We start from the raw sequence: 16065 nt of genomic DNA, 5'->3' as shown, positions 1-16065 counted from the left end.
TTTCTGTGCATTTGGGAAGACATTTCAGAACTTTTCCAAGATACTTCACATTCTGCAGGTTTGTGATGGCAGGGAGGTAGAGATGGGAAAGCAGATGGGATCAGGCCCGAGTTCCATAATGTTCCACTCAGTTGTGCTGTCCTGCAGCTGTACAGTGCAGAAATTTCCTGCACAAAGGAGCACACAGAAATTTTTTAAATAAAAAAAAAAAGGAGGGGGGAAGAGTGAGTTGAATTCGTGTGAAAGGATGTCAAACCAAAAGCAAACTAGCACATCACTGCAGAATATCAAGATATACTAGCATACGTGGTATGACCTTCGGAGCAGCATAGAACAATGAGGAGTTGTACATGCTCACTCCTAATTCCTCAAAGAAGTTTTTGCTGTTAGTGACAGGCCATTAATTATTAGTCTGCATATTAGTAATGTAATCAGTGCTATTTCTTAATACATTCTTGTGATCCTAGTGTATTCCATTGTTTTGTTCGTCTGTTATTTTTGTGTGTTTTTTTTTCTTTAATTTCCAGAGTTTAGACAAGGATCTGCCTGAGCTTCCACACATACTGCAGAAGGAAATCAAGGGGCACCTGTCTCAGCCTCGGCTTCTGCATCTCATTAGCAGTTTGCAGATTTTCTGGGGGAGTGCTGAATACCTATCCCGTACCTCTTCATGAGGGGCTCAGGCTGCTGCTGGCCTGCACAGCAGTGTCGTTTGCCTTGAGTTCAACTCCAGCCAGGAGTTCTGAGCCAGGGTAGTGTCTGATGCAGATGAGTTGAGTTAGACTCAAAACTTTCAGAGGAAGTTGGGAAATGTGGTTTCTCCTTCCTTTTATTTTTTTTTTTTCTTTATGAGAGAGAATAATGAAGTTTTAAAAAAATGATAGGTATAGGTACTGCTTGGTTGGGACTTAGATGTGCTAGCAGCTAAGAGCTTGTTTGTTTAGATTGCAAGAAGGGGTAGGCTAGCATATTTGCTGGACTCTGATCTCTGGGTAGCACAGGAACCCTTTCAATAAAATAAGTATGGGGGAAATTTCAGGGGAGTTTGAGGTTGGGAGGAAGAGTTGTTTGAGTGTGGGACTTCTCTGAAGCTTTCTGCCTCTATTTTTCATCAGGGTTGTGCTCTAGGAGACCCTAGGTCAAATTTGGAAGGCAAACTCAACTTTGAAGGAGTATTGTATATTTAGTTATGTCAGTATATGCTGACTGGACAAGACAGAAAATAAGAAGATAGAACCAAATTAAGTTGGTATGGTTAGTAACTTCACCAGGGAGAGGGCTACTGGAGGCAAAACTTGCCTATGTGTTACTACACCTAGGTCAGTTACTAGTTTGTCTTCTTCTTCTGGTTCTAGAATTGCTGCAGTTGACTTCAACATCTCCCTTTCCTATGGGCTTGAGCCCCCCCAACCCTTGACTTGTGTGTTCGTAAGGAGGCATGAGCAGGGTTTAATGCAGCACCAGCACTTCAGTGTTTTCTTTCTCAATAAATTAATCATTAATGTTGACCACTGACTCCCATGTTATTTATCTTATGCTTTTCCCTGTTTTCTCTTACCCTTATTCTCCCTTCTGAGTTTATTTCAGCAAAACTTTGTTCTAGTCTCTGCTGTTGGGTAAGTCTCTGCAGCCCCTATGGGGAGAAAGAGAAAATGGGTCAGAGCTACAGAGGCAGCAGCAGCACACGGTCTGCTTACTGGAACAAGTACGAGGCCAGGAACAGAGAAGTGCTGGAAGCTTCTTGCTGTGTTTCTGTGGTATAATAACACAGCTTTGATGGCACACTAATTCAGTTTTTTTACTTTTAGGAACCACTAAGGCAGTATTGATGCTTCCTTAACTGTGCTAGTTCATTATCATACAATGTAATTATCTGATTCTGGTATACAGTTTGTAGGACCTATTTTCTGGGGCCTGTTTCTTGGCAGATCTACCTGATAATGCAGCTTCCAAAAATGTACATTAAAGGGTGAGATTGCTGTGCTGAATAAATTATTATTTGTATTTTGGTGGGGTTTGGGGCCCTGTTGTGATAGGCTCTGTAAAATGTCTGACATAAGGCCAGTCCAAGCCCTAAAGAATCCAAGTTTAAAAATAAAAACCACAAACAGATAATAGGCTGAAGTCAAAATCCCAGTCCTTTGGAAGGAATTTGGCTGTAAATTGGAACTTGGCAGCTCTGGAGGGTTTATAATTAAAAATGCCAAATAAAACTCTGGTAAGGAGCCTTACCATGTCATTGCTGACATTAACATTAGGCTGCCTTACTGGGATTGATAGAGGCTTTCTTCCTTCTTGTTTAATAATGTATTTCCTCTTGGAGGAAAACGTGGTGGTAAAACTCAGCAAAGCCAACAATGTGTCTCATAAACAAATCCATTTCCTTCTTCAAACATTGTTTCATTCAAGTGCAATATATTCAAAATTCCTTTTACCACTGGATCTTTAATTGGTTCCCTTTGCAGGAATGAAGCGGCCATTCTATGAATCTCCCTTGAAGTTTGGCTGAATTTTTAAAAATCTGCTGTGGTATCTCCTGTTGGGAATGCATCTTTTACTGAATTGCAGCAAGGAAGTGACCTTTGTAACATTCTTGATGTATGGCTTTATTTGGAGTTTCTCAGGAAAAATCCACACATTTGTTTTTAATGGTGGGCATTTGCCTGTAATATGTGAAGAAAAAAAACCCTTAACATTTCTTCAGAGGGATGCAATTGAATTTCAGGGTTGTTTAATGATTTTTAAAACAAACAAATGAAGGACACCTGTTTCTGGAGTGAGGAGATCTCATTTTGTCTGTCTCTGAGAAAGCCTCAGCTGCTCTGTTTCTTCCAGAAATTTGTTTAGTAAGGCCCCAGGAAGGGGTAATAGGGCACTTTCATTTGTTTAGCATTAGGCATAGCTTTTGCTGCATTTCTGGATTCATTGCTTTTTTTTTGTTTTCCACACACTGCTGTGATGTACAGATGTGATTTGAATACAGGGCTTTTTATTGAGGCTACACAGCCTTTTTGCCTCCAGTTAGTAAGTGTAGTTATTTGAAATGCAAATGTATCTGTGTTACTTCCAGTGTTTAATGTTCTGTGCAAAGAAGAGACAGAAATGGGGAGAGCAAAGGTAAAGGAGAAGCAATACTATCTAAATGGTTTTGTGGCTTAAGACTGAGTGCTGACTAAATACGGGAAGAATAAGCACCCATTTGGAAAGTGTTTCAGCAACTAAAAGAACCAAATTCAGTTTATTATATTCTGTAGGAACAAGTGAAATTCCGATTGCTAGTCACCAGACATTCATTGAAACAGGCTACTCAAGTTACCTTGATTTTAGCATTAATATTGCCTGGAAGAGCACTAACATTGCCTGGAAGGCTGTGGTTTAGGTTAGTGGTTTGTATTCCCTCCTTTTTTGGGATGGTTTGGAACTGTAAAAATTATTTTCACCCAGTCAAGGAGTAAGGGATACACCATGTGATTGCAACCATATAGCAGGGCTGGTAAATACCGCTAAAGCTGTGGAAGATGGTCTGCAGTGTAACCCAGGGCTGAATGTGTTCAATTAAAACTATTCATTAAATGTTTTTTCATGATGAATGGATTCAGAGAAAATCAGCTCTGGCTTTTGGACTATTTATCAATTAACGAGAAAATAAAGTTGTAATGAGTACGGTGATGAGCACTGACTAGATATAGTAGAAGCTCATAAGAGGCCAGAGCAAAATATGGTACTTTATAGCAATGTTCCCTCACCCAGCCCTGAATAATGAAAGAATTGAATAGAATTTGCCATTGTTGGAAAAAAGCTTACACACACAGACCTGCCTGGTGAGCTGGCACCGACTTTCAGTAGCAATAACTCAGTGTGCTACTGTGACATGGAAATGAAATGAGCTTCCTCGTGCATAAATGAGGCTTTCGGCAGAGAAAATACATGGGGGTTGCTATGCTGGGTGGCAAACACCTTCCATTATCCCATAGAAATGCCGACTGGAAATTGCTTGGTTTACTACTGTAAGCAAAAAGGCTGTATCATGCTGCTGCCGTGCCTCTAGTTGCAGTTGCCTAATTACCAGGACAAGAGTTGCTCTTCTACTAGTCCTCTGAATGCTGCCTGGCTTCTCTTCCGTCTTTGCTCTAAGCAAGCAGTGGGAGAAGAGTGGCTCGTGCTTTTTTTACCAGTCCTGTGCATAGGTCCTTCAGAGAGCTTATTTTCATGATTAAAATGGAGTTAGTGGGGGTTTTCTTCTCTTCCATCACACTCTTTTTGTGCCCTGTGCTTGGTTGGGCTATGTTTTCTGAAGAAACAGACTGAAAATGTATTTTAACAGTACTTGGTCCTCTAAGTTGTAGGCGGCTTTTGGAAAATGATACTTTAGGCACAGAGGCAGCTCTCTGGGTGCTTCCACACAGCGTTTATCTAGACATCAAGGTAAATTTTTACTTATCTGAGACGCTTCCTCTGAAGTAACTGCTTCTGAAGAAGTAGAAAAGAACTCTTGATTTTGTTTTTTTTTTTTTAATGATTCCCCACTGTCTGAGAGTGGATGTCACCAGTGGGTCACAGATATCTGTCTAGTGGCAGACTTCTAACTCAAAATTAATATTCTTGTTTGATGGTTTGTTTCACCACTAAAGACATGAGCTATAGAGTTCTAGTAACTGAAGACTCCTCATGGATAAGTATTTTATTCCTTAGAGTTTGGGTGACCTGATTGCAATAGCACTGTTTTTAGGAAGAGAAGATGCTAACCTTATCATCCTGGTTTTATTATACTTAAGGTTGCATCTGAAACTTTTGCTGAGGTGGTTTCTTTACTAATGTGTTGCCAAAGTAAATTTGGTTCAGTTTTGCTGTATCAGTATCATTTATTATGGAGAGCATCATGGGCTGAAAAACTTAATGTCATTAAGTTATTATATATTTTCTCAGAAGACGGTGGGCTACCCTGATGGGTAGGTCTGATGTAGGAGCAGAATAAGATTAGAATATATTTTTCATCTAAGAATAGTGTGGAAGTTTCAGTATTTTAAAGAAAGGGATGAAATACTTAATATTTATTGCACTTACAGCACAAATTGTTTGCAGAGAAACATCCAGTCATTAGGAATGATTCAGTCTTGATGAATTACCCTGCCTTACACAGTGGTATAGCTAAAGGACACTTCTAGCTGGCTTTGTTTTTTATGACCGGGGTGATATATTCCCAAAAGACTGAAGCACTTTCTAAGGAGGGAAAACATTGTCTTCGTCGCATCAACAGTCCTTTCTTGGGTACATTGTGACATCCTTTTTGTGGGATGTGTTTGTCACTGTGCTGGATGGGAGATGTGTGCGTAATGAATCCAGTGGAAATAAACAGTGTCTTCCCCCTTATGAATATTTGATCTATGATTTATTTATCCACCCAGACTTGGACTAATAGCATGTCAAATGCTGCCTGTTTGTTTTCCTGTTGACATATTTCTATCAGCAGTGTCTTCTGTATTATGGACAGGAAAAATATTAGCAGACTTATAAAACAATGGCTTAATGAGACCAGTTCTTTGATGTAAGCTAGATGGACTCCACTTGGGAAAATAATAAGAGATTAGGTGGAGGGGAAGGGTTTTCTGTCTACTGTGAAATGGTTCACATCAGGCTGGAAGAAGAGTAAATTGAGACTGAATGACTCCACCAGAAGGTCAGCCACTGACCGGTGCTGGCGGGCCAGTGTCTGCTAGGGCAGGACTTGCCTACGTACCCCTGTGTAACTGTATGGACACCTGAGATCTTTTTATTTTGCACCTTAGCATGCACCAAGTCATGGTGGAAAGAATCAGGCTTGATATCACTGAAAATGCCTAGTGAAAGCAAGCAAGTCAGAGATAGCTGCAGGTAAGAAGTACAAGTATTTTGGTAGGGAAAAAGATGCTAAAGAGTCTAAATGCACCATCTTGCCATCAAAGATCAACTCCGTTTAATCTGTGCTTTTTGTGATCTGATATGAAGTTTGCCTTCTTGCATCTGAAAAAAAAAATAAAAAAAATCAGTGGGAGTGTTAAAGCAAAGAATGTCATATTTGATTACAGGGTTTGGGACACCACGAGCACCCATGGGTAATTCACTTATTCTGCAGTCAGAACACTTGTTATTTCTATCTCTGCTGTGCTGGTACCCTCCTGTGTAACTCTTGGCAAGGTAGTCGCTTTCCTTTTGCCTTGTCTATTTATAAACTGTTAAATGTCCAGGGAAGATAGAACCCCTTATTATGTGCCTTATACAATACTTAGTTCAATGGCCGTTTCTTCTGCTAGAGCAGTGAACTCTATTGTAATAAAATGAATAATAATGGAGAGTTTTGTCAAAGGTGTCTCCTCTTCCTTGTCATTGTCTGAAGGGCTGGTTCTCTTTGGTCCACGAAGTATCTTTTCTACTCAAAGAGAAGTTTCCACTCTATAAAGCATAAACTTTTTCCTTTAAAAATGGCAATAGCAAAGGTAGAAAGAATGGCTCCTGCTTGTATTTATTTCAAAGGCTGTTTTAGGTTTAGTGTGGCTTTGAGTTAATAATAGTTCAAACCTGCATTCAAACTGTATAGGTGAAAATGCCTCTGTTCCTCTCTCCCCAGTGTATATTGACAATATACTGTTCTGCTTACAAGAGACATGCTGTCAAAGACACGTAATTAAATAACATTATGGACGTTGGCATGCTTTCATTCAAAAGAACAGCATACAAAATGTAAACATTTTAAATTATTTCTGCTTTGAACGGCTGCTGTAGTTCATGGCTGGTTATCTCCCGTTTCAAAGACTTCCGGCATTGAGGAAAACAGCTTTCCTAAAAGCTGCTGGCAGTTCTGGTATGACTCCTTCTAGTCTCCTACACTTTTTCCTGTTCATTTCTTTTTTACGTTTTAAAAAAACATTTTGAATTTTCCTGCAATCTTTGATATCAGGAGATATGAGCAGAAACACAGACTCGCGTATCTAATTGTGCACTCGGCCTTATCTTTGTCTGCAAGGCTGATGTTTACCTTTGAAAAGGAAATTATTATTCTTTTTGAACAATTATAGCCTCTAAGCTTTCATCATGTCTCTAGTTGGTAGTGCTTTGCTCCTAGTGCACTGTCAGATGCTTAGTGAAGTTTTAGGAAGATAATGTCCTTAACAAAAGGGAAGGGGTTCTTTTGTTGTTTTTTTTTTTTAAGAAGAAAGCTTTTTTTAATAATAATCAGAGCTGATCAAAATGTTCTTGATAAACTTGTCTTTTAACTTCAGTAAGGATAAGGCTAAGATACTGCAGTAGGCAGGAATGAGCAGTTGTAGGAAGAGAGCAAGGGGGAGGCTGGTTAAGGAGCAGCTCTTTGGAAGAGGGTCTAGGGCTTACAGATTGGCGGTAGCTGTGTATGAGTAGGCAAGGCTGTGGGTTTTTAGAAAAGCCAAGCTTTATGCTGTGTATGAGCAGGAATATCAACTGCAAACTATGGAAAGAAAGCCTTCTAGTGTACTGAGGAATGGTAGGGCTGTCCCTGGTGAACCTAAATGAAATAATCAGTAGTCTAAAAAGTGCAGCCTGTGAGGAAAGAAAAAAAAGAGGTTTTGCTTTTTGGCTTAAGAAAGGCAGGCTGGGAGATGCAAGAGTGAAACAGGCGTGATGATAAGCTCTGGATATAGGTATGTACAGATATAGTTACCCTGCAGAGAAATAGAAATTGAAATCAATCAATTCTCCTTAAGCAAGGTGAACAGAAGACCTAACGTCTTCAGCTGCAGAAGTATTCAGGTTAGACCATGAGAAAAACTTTTCCAATAGAAATTGTTAAGGAATGGACTAGATTGTCTGTCAAGGCTGTGTAGTCTTCCTCTGCAGAGACCTTTAACGATGTTTAGTTTAATGAATTCTCACTTTGCAAACAAATTCTGTTTTCTGGGTTTATGGGAAGGGAAGGATTTTTAGTGTGTTTATCGGGTATTTTTGCTAATACCAAGTTCACAACTAAAAGTTAACTAAGTAACATTCTTAAAATGTCTTGATTTTGCTCACAATTCCTAGAAAATACAAATTCCCCAATCTCCTTTGTAAAACCTATGACTTGTTTCAATGGTTCCTATTGTAGTACTGTTACACCACTAAATCGAGTCTCATGCAGCCATTGCATAGCATCAAGAGATTACACACTCAAGGAGACTTCTAGAAACTAGGGAAACATACTTTTACCTGTGCCCAGTTTAGAGAAAAGCAATGCACATGCAGGTGTAGTTTTAAAAGATAAGCCTCACTTAAACCTCATTTTAACATGCAAAAGAAGAGTTTCAATAGAATGTTTTCTAGATAGTCTAATAAAAATGAACTGATGAAATAATTAATATCATTGATTTACTTTCAGCACATTAAAGCATGTAATATCATGAAAAAGTACAACAACTGTGATGTGAGGATAGAGGAGGGGCATATATTCACTTTCAACCTGTTGCAGCATGGGGGACTTAAAAAAAGACAACAGTAGGTAGTGCCTGGCTGAGGTAATGAAGTATTTCCCATGATAGTGTCATGTGGCTTTGAAGTCTCACCATTCTGTGGTTGTTACAGAATATCTGAAGCTAAGAAGATGGCACAATAATTGAAAACTTTCATAAAATTTAATCAGTTGTGATTTTCCTTGGTGAGGGCTGTGTGATTCTTACCACCACTAACAATAACTAGCCATGGAAATTTTTCCTGTCTTCTAATTATTAGTATTATTATGTGCTTTTAGTAAGTACAAAGTATCTGGTTGATGCCCACAGGATTAAGCATACACCTGAGTGCTTAGCAGAAGTTGGGTCCTTAAATGACCCTTCTGTATTTCCTTTGTCACGGCACTAAACCTACTGCGCTTCTTGAACTTTATCTGTGTAAGTGCTGCATACTGTATTTATATCAGACACATTTTTTTGTTTGCATTTTGGCTTTATGAAATGTCAGAATCAATCTTAGACTAATGAAATGTCCAAATTTCATCTCAGCTATGAACATAGCTGCTAATCCTATAAGATGTTTACTTTCTGCCTCTCTGGCTATGTATAGTAACAGAGAGTCTGCCAACTTAAGCACTGCTGACAGACGTCTCCCTACTGCTAGTCAGTCTAATAAATGTTATTTCATTGAGTAAAGATTTAAAATTAATTAATTAAATGTCATTAAAATCCCTTGCAACCTTTGACAAGTTTGCTGTTACTGCAGACCAGTAGAAGTAGTTACCTGAATACTGCATATGCCCCCTGAATCCCTCCCAGTTCAGTAATTTTTATGTTTTAATCTTACAACTTCTTAACTTTTGTCATTGTGGAATACATCTTTTAATGGTAGTAGCTACATTTTAGGTGGAAACATGGAGGGAGAAAGTAGAGGGAAAGGTAGACTGTTCCAAGGGATGTGAAACCAACAGGAAAAAGGTAAGTCGAAGGCCACCGGTCAGAGTCCAACCTTCCTAGCAAATCAAAGAGAGTGTAACTACAAACCTTCCAAGCCTTTCTTTGAAACAGATTTGAATTTTTTTTTTCCTGTGGCTTTCTCAAAGTGAGAACTATGTAATTCTCAGCATGAAATCTCAGGCTGCTTTCCTTGTTGAAGGCTGTGTCAAACAGTTCACAGGCAGACTGTCCACAGAGGAGTTGTGGGTGTGTTTGTGCATGTGGTGACATTTTTTACATTTAGTTTCTAAGCTTCAGACCCTGATTTTCCACATCCATGCCTTCTGAGTAGCCCTTGGCACCAATGCGAACACTACCAGAAACCTGCTGAGGCAGAATGGCATATTTATTTGCACTGGCATAGTGCCTCAGGAATTACCCAGGAATAGGGCCCTGGCATGCTGACCACCATAGAAAAAAAGATCTCAACAAATGTTTCTCAGACTTCTGATACCCAGGGAACACTTTAGTTTAGATGGGAATTGCTAGGTAGGTGACAGATATGACCAAGCAGCCCTTACCCTGTGCAGCAGTCCTATAAATGATCATTAGACTTGTCACACAACGTGACCATTCTTTGAACTTCCAGGGCTCTTCATCCTGCCAGGCTCTTGAGAGGGGTTGAACAGCATACAGCTGTCTTGCAAAATTTCCTTTGCAAGCCATTTGGGAATTACAGAATTTTTTTCCCTGCACAATGTGGAGTGAGCTGATGAGGAAGAGGAGGCAACACCCACAGGAACACGGTGGGAATATGTGTTGGCACCTAACTTGTTCTGATGTAGATGAATACAAAAGCTCTGAAGCAGCAGCCACTGCCTGGCTTGGTACCTCTGGCTGATGCTGCACAGCTACTGACTGTGAAAATAGGAGATCCATTTGCAGATGCTTCCCATCAAAGTGTTACTGCTCTTCTACTGATGGGCAGAAACCCACCAGGAATCATGTGATTTTGGTAGTTTAGGACCAGATCTTATAGTAGTATGATCTGACATGAAACCTGGATGTGTTATCTCTATTTCTACTTTTATTTAGGCAGTGGCACTGATAGGGCAAAGGAAGTACAAATACAGTTTTAATTTTCTTGGATCAGAAGATCTTTCCCTCAGCAATCAAACCCCGGTATGGCCAGTGGAGACCCTGTTGATTCATCTTCCTTACACAAATTGATCAGGATCTGTAGTATTAATATCTTCCTGGTTCCAGGGTGAACAAAGAAGGTCCACTTTTCTAGGTGACCCACCATCGCCTTCCATGTGTTTAGAAACAGGAGCCTAGCTTTTAAAAAATGTAAATGAGATTTATTAATAGTGTATATACATAGCTATTAGCAAACATGAGAAACAGCACCCCATGGGCCTCTGTTCTTGAGAATTAGCGTGTTTTCTTCTTGTCCGTGTCTGATTCTCACCCTTGTTTGGTTTCTTGCTTGCTCGAGTTTCTAAATACGTCACAGTGTCTTATTTTGGTATCTGTGAAGAATTTATCATCAAATCCATGTTACAGCATGACAGAGAAATAATGATTAAATAAATGGTGTTTTCTACAGTGACATGGGACTAAATATAACTTTCCATAAGCTCTACTGTGCAGGACTCAAAATGATCCTTAAGCAGTCTGCAGACTTAAGAACTTGCACCTCAGGAAGCCTCAGGCAGAAAGGTGTCATCCCTCAATGCCTGATTGAGAACCATTTTCTCTTTAGTGTTTTTAACCTTCTCCTCCTGTTTAGTTCCTGCTCTGCCACTTAATGTAATGCCCGTTTATTGCAGATTGCTTCTAGTTTGGTCCTTTTAAAAGCTCCCTGAGGCACAATGATGCCTAGAAATTAATGTATTCCCTTCCCGCACACCAAGCAGATGTGTGCATATTGAGTTAGTGTCTCTAGCGTTTAGCTGATTTCTTTTCAGAGCATAGTTGAATCACTGCTACATACCAAACCCATTTATGGCGTTTCCTCCTTAAACCATTGGGATATATAGATTTATATACACAGTATTTTTAGCTTTAATTGCAAAGCACTTGTATGACTTGCAGGTTTCAATAAAATCACTGGTCCTAAATATGTTACACTATTGGGCAGCACAGTGCTTCAGTTGTTGAATGCGGCTGGATTCAACAGCAGCGTGCGTAAGGCACCCTTGGCATTCCAAGACCTCGACATGGTTGTCTTTGTCATCTTTGCTCACCCCTTTCTCTTACTGTTTGGAATACAAGTTGTCTTTGAAAAGATTACTGCTGGTTGAAAAGCTAAGGACTTCGGTTAACATGCTAGGTAAAAGCGTCCTTGCCAAAGAATTAACATTTATTCCAGCTAACTGGACAGCCAGGTTAGGGTAACTCCTGATTCTTCTTTAAAGTGAAAGAAAATCCTCTCCTAATCTATTACACAAAGTCATGATTACTTCTCAACTGTGGTTAAGGTCACTCATTTTACATGTAAATGGTGATGCCTTATTTTCCATCACAAAACAGAGGTATCTTTCCACATATATGCAAATCTTCTATCATATCTTGTCTTGCTGAGGCAGTCAACAGAAGTAAGTCTTCGGAAGAGCATCAGTCCTGTCCTACTTTTCTAGCCTTACCATAAAGAAAAGTGCTATCACACTCAGAACTAAAAGTGACAACTTCAGGTTTCACCATGTTTATCAAGGTAAGACATCATAAGGATGATTTCCTGGAAATCCCCCCCCCAGCCCCTTAAGGTAGACAGAGTACCCTTCCCACTGTACTGAAAAGACTTAGCTGTTCAAGTAAAGTCTTTTAAAAATATAGATTTATTTTAAGCACGTGAAACATCAGGATAGGCACAATTATAAACACAGATTAAACATGGCTATGAGCTTGCAGCCAGACAATGCAAGCAATAACTTATGAGGCAGAGGTTACCATTTCACATAGGAAAACCTGAAAATTGGTTATTTTTGGTACTAGACATTCTAGGCTTCGCTCAACTCAGCTTTAATTTGAAAGTATCCTGTCACCCCACCCCTTCCAAGTTTTTATTTAGAAATATTTGCATAAATACCTATATGTTTTAAATGCTGCATAAAGTGCATTAAGATGAAGGATAGAAAAAGGTGCTGGCCCAATTTTCAGCGCACTAGAGGGGACTGAGGCAAAACATACTCAATCATTGACTAGAAGGAGCTTGGTTTTGAATCAGACCCTAAGAACACATTGAGTAATGGCACAGTAATGCAAACATGGTTTCTAGGAGACAACTTCAGAGTAGATACCAACTACTAGAACTATGGCTTGACAGCATATTTGCCTTGTTAAGTTTTGCACTGCAAGATCACATTCCTTTGTTGACAATTATTAGAATAAAAATATGCTGAAGCCTGAAATGTTCCTCCTAATGTGATGCTGAACAGTTTTTACTGTAAACAATATTCTATTTATTTTGAAATAGTCCATTAATTCTTGGGTCTTATTGTCTGCATTTTCCTGTGGACTGTGAGCTGCTATCCTGGAATTCCAATCAGTTTTTTGTTGTTAGAAGTGCAGCCATTTCCATCTTTAACTAGCCTTTAAGCCTAAAGCTGTTTCTGTTAACATCAGTGAATCAGCATGTCTTGTTCGGAAGCTTAGGCTTTATAGTTGACAAGTAGTTAAGGGAAATCTAAGGGCAGCTAAAAGAAACCACCAGCTTCAACTCTCAGCTTCTTGTAACTCATTTGTGTCTCTCAGAAACTCGGCAAAGGCTAAGGGATATTGCAAATTAAAATACTATGGCATCATTTTTTTCCCCTTAAGATATGTTGGGGATGTAGAGGAATACAGCAGCACCAAAAATTCCACTTTTTTTTACACAAGTGGAGAGGTCACAGCAGTGCTGAAGCCTCTTACCCCTCTTAGCACATCTGTTACTCTTGTGGAAGCATGGACTTGGAAGACAGTGAACAACATTCCCAGTACTGTGACATCAACAGTAGAATAGTTACAGTGGTTTTTCCCTTACATTCAAAGAAGAATAACTCCTCCTGATATCAAAGTAAAAAAAAGAAACATTTTTTTAAATTGTAACTTCCATCTCTTTTGTATCAGTTGTGCTTATGAACAGCTGGAGAAAAAAATTCTGTAGAATTCAAGAGCTGAATTCTTTAACTCTTCTCAGTCATCCTTTTTGTCAGAGGTACTTGAGTTATCCTCTTCATTGCCTTCAGGACAGACTTTATTTCTTGCAGTTGGTGTTGTTTCTGAGACTGGGATTGCACTCTTTCTAACTGGACTGTGTTTGACTTCAGGTGACTCAATGTCATCCTCCTCCAACATATCTAACTGGTATCTCTGTAGGTCTAGGTATGTAGTAAACAACTTGGCATATTCTGGATGCTTGAGTGCAAAGTTCTTGAACTCATCTGAAAAATACAAAAAACACAGATAATGTAGTGCAGCAACAGAATCAAAGAAAATTTCAGTGCCTGCTTTTTGTACTGAAGGTGATCTCCAGTGACTTTCCTCTGAAGCATCTCAGGCGTGTCACACAAAGTATCCAGGTCTGTGCTTCAACAGTTTTCCAAAGAAACACGGTATGAGAACCATCGGATAACTTCAGGGAGAAAAAAGGTAGAAAACTCAACTGTCAGAGTGCTCTTTGTTACAAAAGGACATAACTTACCATAGGACAGCTTCCCAGTATCATCTGCATCTATTTCTTTAAAAAGCATAGAAACATCAAGCTCAGGTACCCCCAGAGCTGACTGAATGATGGAAGCGAACTCATCTTCTGTTATCGTGCCATCCTCATCCATGTCAAAGAGCTGGAAAAGACATATCGTGTAGAAATATTTCAGCGTCAGTTTGCCTATGAGCCTTCTGTACACATTAGCTGCCCATATGAGGTTTCTAGTATTCAAGACACAATCTGCCAGCAGTGCCTGGGATTTGAAGAGACTGGTTGCACCTCAGCTACTTTCTCCTGCAAAAGTTTTTATGTATTTTCTCTGGAGTAAGACTAAGCAGACACTTAGCAGAGCAATGTCCATGTTATAGTTGGGATTAGAACATTCTGCAACAACAAAGAAAACTCACAGCCTTAGTTCAGTAATAAAACTCATATTAAACTGAAAAAAACAAAACTTAAACAAAAGTTTATGGTTTTTGTCACCATAAGCTATGCTAAGGGTTTACTGGATTCAACCACTCTACACTGGAACATCTCAGGTTTTAGTCTTCACTGTCATTAAGTTATGGCACATCTGCCATCATATTACACTTGCCACAGTTTATGCTCTGGCATAAAATACCTATTTTAGTACATGTGATCAATTGCCCACTAAGGAATTATTGTAATTAACAAGTAATTTTGCTGACTGGAATGTAGGCAGTAGATGTGCACTGATCATCCCATCCTTCCCAATGCAGTGACAGTAAGCATCAGCTCTGAATCAACCCCTTGAGAAATACAAGGGATAGATGGCTGTAATTCTTAAGTACTTGCTACAGGCAAACGTTCCCATTGTGAAGGGAAGTACATGTAGTGGTAAAGAAAACAAGTTGCAAAAGGAAACGCATAGTTCCATTTCAGACTGAAACAGGCTTTCACCAGCTGAACCAGTAACTTCCTGCTGAAATCGGGAATTAAAACAAATTATTGATTTTATCAGCACAACTGTTAAGATACTGAAAAGTATAGTCCAGAAAACAAAACAGTGGAACAGCAAAAATAGCTCCTAGGCTTGCTTCTTCATAGGAATCTGTAGTTATTTCATGCCTGAAAATGCACAAATCACTTTGAACAGCTGTAGTGCTTATCTGTAAAGCAGCCAGTAGATATAACGGATCGTCGTAAGAATTCTGGTACTTCAGAGTACCCATCAGTACAAAAAAGTACCCAGTTTAAGGTGAACAGGATCCATATCTCAATACATTGTTCAATATGTTTCATAAGAACAGATTAGTGGGTAAAATACTGCATCTGTGTCAAAGATCTACTGGAAAAAAAGAAGTCACTCAAGCATTTTCCCATTCAGGGACTGACAACCTGGGCATCCCTGGTCACACATTACCTGCCTGTACCTGGGATCTGAAAGGAGCTACTGCTCCTTGACTGTCTGTACTACCAAGACACCACAGTACAAACCAATACATCTTAGATGCAGCCCGAGTTCGGATGTACCAGTCCTGAGCAGCCCTTCTCGATCCCTCCACTCTGTTAACAACTGTGACTCTACTGAGTGCTTGACCCACAAAAGGATATTGCTCCATCTATTGTCTACTTGTGACATTGAAGAATCACAGCAGAAAAAACCTCAGGCGAAAAAACTGCAAGTGCTGCTGAATCATTTTTGGAGTTAGCCTGCCAAGTTACATATTCATTAGTGCCTTTACATGGCTTTTGAAACCCTCTTCTATGATGCCTGCAATTCTCCCCTTCCCCTTCACACTCCAAATGTCAATCGGTTTAAGAGTATTACTCACATTTGCATAACAGATTGAAGCTATAAACTTATGACTTGAAAGCTAACATATTTACAGTCAGTCTTGATTTGTCAGGTTTTCAGATTTACACCAAATTGAACTTACCTTAAATGCCATCCGAATAGTCTCTTCTGTGTTGGCTGGGTTACAAAGAATAGACAAACCAATTACATATTCTCTGAAGTCGATGGTGCCATCTCCATTC

At 39.4% G+C, this 16065-nt stretch overlaps 1 protein-coding gene and 1 long non-coding RNA gene across 2 annotated transcripts in view; one reads left to right on the top strand and one right to left on the bottom strand.

The window, feature by feature from the left end:
- LOC121098122 overlaps positions 1-16065 on the top strand; it is a 426198-nt gene that overhangs the window by 127911 nt on the left and 282222 nt on the right. The gene's annotated exons all lie outside the window — the stretch shown is intronic.
- LPCAT2 (lysophosphatidylcholine acyltransferase 2) overlaps positions 12194-16065 on the bottom strand; it is a 32699-nt gene continuing 28827 nt past the window's right edge. The window contains exons 12-14 of the mRNA XM_040615769.1: positions 15966-16064; positions 14059-14200; positions 12194-13798 (exon numbers count right to left, since the gene is read on the bottom strand). Coding sequence (XP_040471703.1) covers positions 13551-13798; positions 14059-14200; positions 15966-16064 — 489 coding nt within the window. The 3' untranslated portion in view covers positions 12194-13550. The remainder of the gene's footprint in view (positions 13799-14058; positions 14201-15965; position 16065) is intronic.

Source organism: Falco naumanni, chromosome 15 (assembly GCF_017639655.2).
Source record: "Falco naumanni isolate bFalNau1 chromosome 15, bFalNau1.pat, whole genome shotgun sequence".
Classification (NCBI taxonomy): Eukaryota; Metazoa; Chordata; class Aves; order Falconiformes; family Falconidae; genus Falco; species Falco naumanni.
Note: the sequence above shows the minus strand (reverse complement) of the source record. Positions and strands in the feature narration are given on the sequence as shown.